This window comes from Hipposideros armiger, unplaced genomic scaffold (assembly GCF_001890085.2).
Source record: "Hipposideros armiger isolate ML-2016 unplaced genomic scaffold, ASM189008v1 scaffold_2247, whole genome shotgun sequence".
Classification (NCBI taxonomy): Eukaryota; Metazoa; Chordata; class Mammalia; order Chiroptera; family Hipposideridae; genus Hipposideros; species Hipposideros armiger.
In genome coordinates this window covers 24153-26373 of record NW_017733593.1, presented here as the reverse complement: position 1 = coordinate 26373, position 2221 = coordinate 24153, and the positions used below count along the sequence as shown (strand labels likewise).

Sequence of the window (2221 nt, the reverse complement as noted above, 5' to 3'; positions counted from 1 at the left end):
TACTGAAGAGGCAAATCCTTACCTTTAGCACTTTGTTCCTCGGGAAGCCGAATTCTTGGAGCAGCAAGCTGATATAGGTGAGGTCCATACACATGAAGGGGTTGCTCTGTGGTTGGGTCTCCGCCATCCGGCACACTAGAGGTGAGACAGCAGGTTCCCAGTCAGGTTCCCAGCGGTTCACTCCCTGGGAATGGAGGGGTGGGTGTGTGCAGACCCAACTCCACCCACTCCTGGAGTCCACCCTACATAAGGTTCTGTGCCAACCCCAGGTCCTCACTACTAATTTAAACAAGTCTGCAGCTCAGAGCAGCACAGCAACCTGCCAAGAGCAAACCAAGAGACAGGGCCTCGAGGCCATCCCAGTCTCCACCAGGCCGGGCTTCTCATCTTGGTGTCATGGGTGGAAGGCCATATCTCTGCACCCATGACCCTGGACAACTCTCCCAGGCATGGACCTGGGCTTTTTGGAGAATGAAAACAGCAACAAAGCTGGCTCAGAACAATCCACCCTTATTCTTGAGGGGATGGGCAAACCCACCAATAGTCTTCCCAAAATTCTGCTAGGAACCTTTTCCTATTGAAGAGTCATGGACTCCCAGTGTCCATGAGACAAACCCAGAAGTGACAAGCTTAAAAGCTATTCTGGGGGGTAACAAAGAAGGACTTTCTATGGAAAAACCTACAAAGGTTAACTCTTTTGACCTGCAATTGAGAACGGCAACCAAAGAGCAGAATATTTATGACAAGTCACTTTACATCCCGGTCAGCTGGGGGTGAGTGTGAGGTGATGAGGGAGGGAGGGACGGCCAAGCGCTGTTAGGTCAACCACCTGTGACATCCCAGGGGAACAGCTATTCATTACCCACATGCCAGGCTCTGCTGTGCAGGGGTCCCTGGCTCCTTCAGGTTCGGGTGACAATTGTGAATTTACTGGGACATTTTCAGGGGAAATCACCCTTAGGGTTACCTGAGTCACAGTGAAAAGCCATCAGGAAAAGTGAAATCAAGGGAGTCTATTTCTCACAGTCCAAAGACTAAAAATAGGCTCTTTTATGGCTGGGGACACCAAAGGCTCTGTCCCCNCACATGGATGTAGGACTGGAAACTTGATGCTGTGAGGTGATGTCATCCATACATGGGGATGGCACCAGCCACTGCAGGACCAAAGCAGCTCGCATGCACCTACTGAGGTGATTGCTCTCTTAGGTGATTGCGAACAGAAAGGTTTGGGACACATGGGCAGCAGGCGGCATGTGGGGTGTGCAAAGATCAGAGCACACAGATGCACACGTCCTCTTCAAGATGGGATACATGGGGACAAAATTCTCACTGTATCCCATCTGCATTTTTTACGTTAGGATGTGCATATGCAGTTTTAAAAAACTACTTTAATAAACACAAAAGACACTCGAGTGACATGACCTGCATATTTTGCTGGGTTCAAAAATATTCCATGACTTATTTGGCAATCTTGGGAAAGTTCCAGTTGTTGACACTTTTTCAGATGTGAGATCACTAACCTATAAATTGACTAAATCAATTTTTACTTTTATCTTCATGCATCTTTAATTCCTTTCCTCTGGGGTTAATTCAAATTGTTAGATATTGTGGAATGAAGGGCTGGGGAGACCCTACCAAGGCAGAGGTGGTGAGGTGCAGGGGAGACATCATTTTCATGCCCTTGTCAAGTGAAAGCTTCTAAGCTTTAGTCCTAAGGAAGCATCTCTCCTGCGTTGTCTTTTCCTACTTGGGTCACATGTCACATGTAGAGCTTCAGACATTTGCCTCAGGGGTTATGTTGTGGGGAAACCACTGGGAAGAGGAGGGCTGAGTCATTTTGTCAGTGGTTTGCGTCCTGGTCCCCCTCCAGCTTTCTGGAGTTGTAGTAGTAATGATCACCCCACTCAGACCAGATGAGGACACTCAGAAAAGGATGGAGTGTCCTGTAGGCAGAGTGCTTCTCAAATATCAAAAGCTTATGAGGTGTGATCAAATAATATGGTGAATGTTTAAATAAAAATAAATTATTATAATAAAAGACACATTGCTATTAATCCCCAATACTCCCGCTCGCTTTGAACACACCCCAAGCTTCTTGTCACTTTCTGAAGCAGTTCTGGAAGTCCTTTCGTGTCTTTAGTTGTGCTGTCATAGCTGCTTTGATGTCCTGAATCGATTCAAAACATTTACCTTTCATGGTCATTTTAACTTTGGGGAAGAG

The 2221-nt window shown here is 46.8% G+C and overlaps 1 protein-coding gene across 1 annotated transcript in view; it reads right to left on the bottom strand.

Annotated features, from left to right (window-relative positions):
• Positions 1 to 22: 22 nt before the first annotated feature.
• The window catches only part of ENTPD6 (ectonucleoside triphosphate diphosphohydrolase 6), a gene marked incomplete at its 3' end in the record, with an annotated part of 26326 nt that continues 24127 nt past the window's right edge, over positions 23 to 2221 (bottom strand). Inside the window, exon 6 of the mRNA XM_019634926.1 lies at positions 23 to 135. Within this exon, the coding sequence (XP_019490471.1) occupies positions 23 to 135 (113 nt within the window). The remainder of the gene's footprint in view (positions 136 to 2221) is intronic.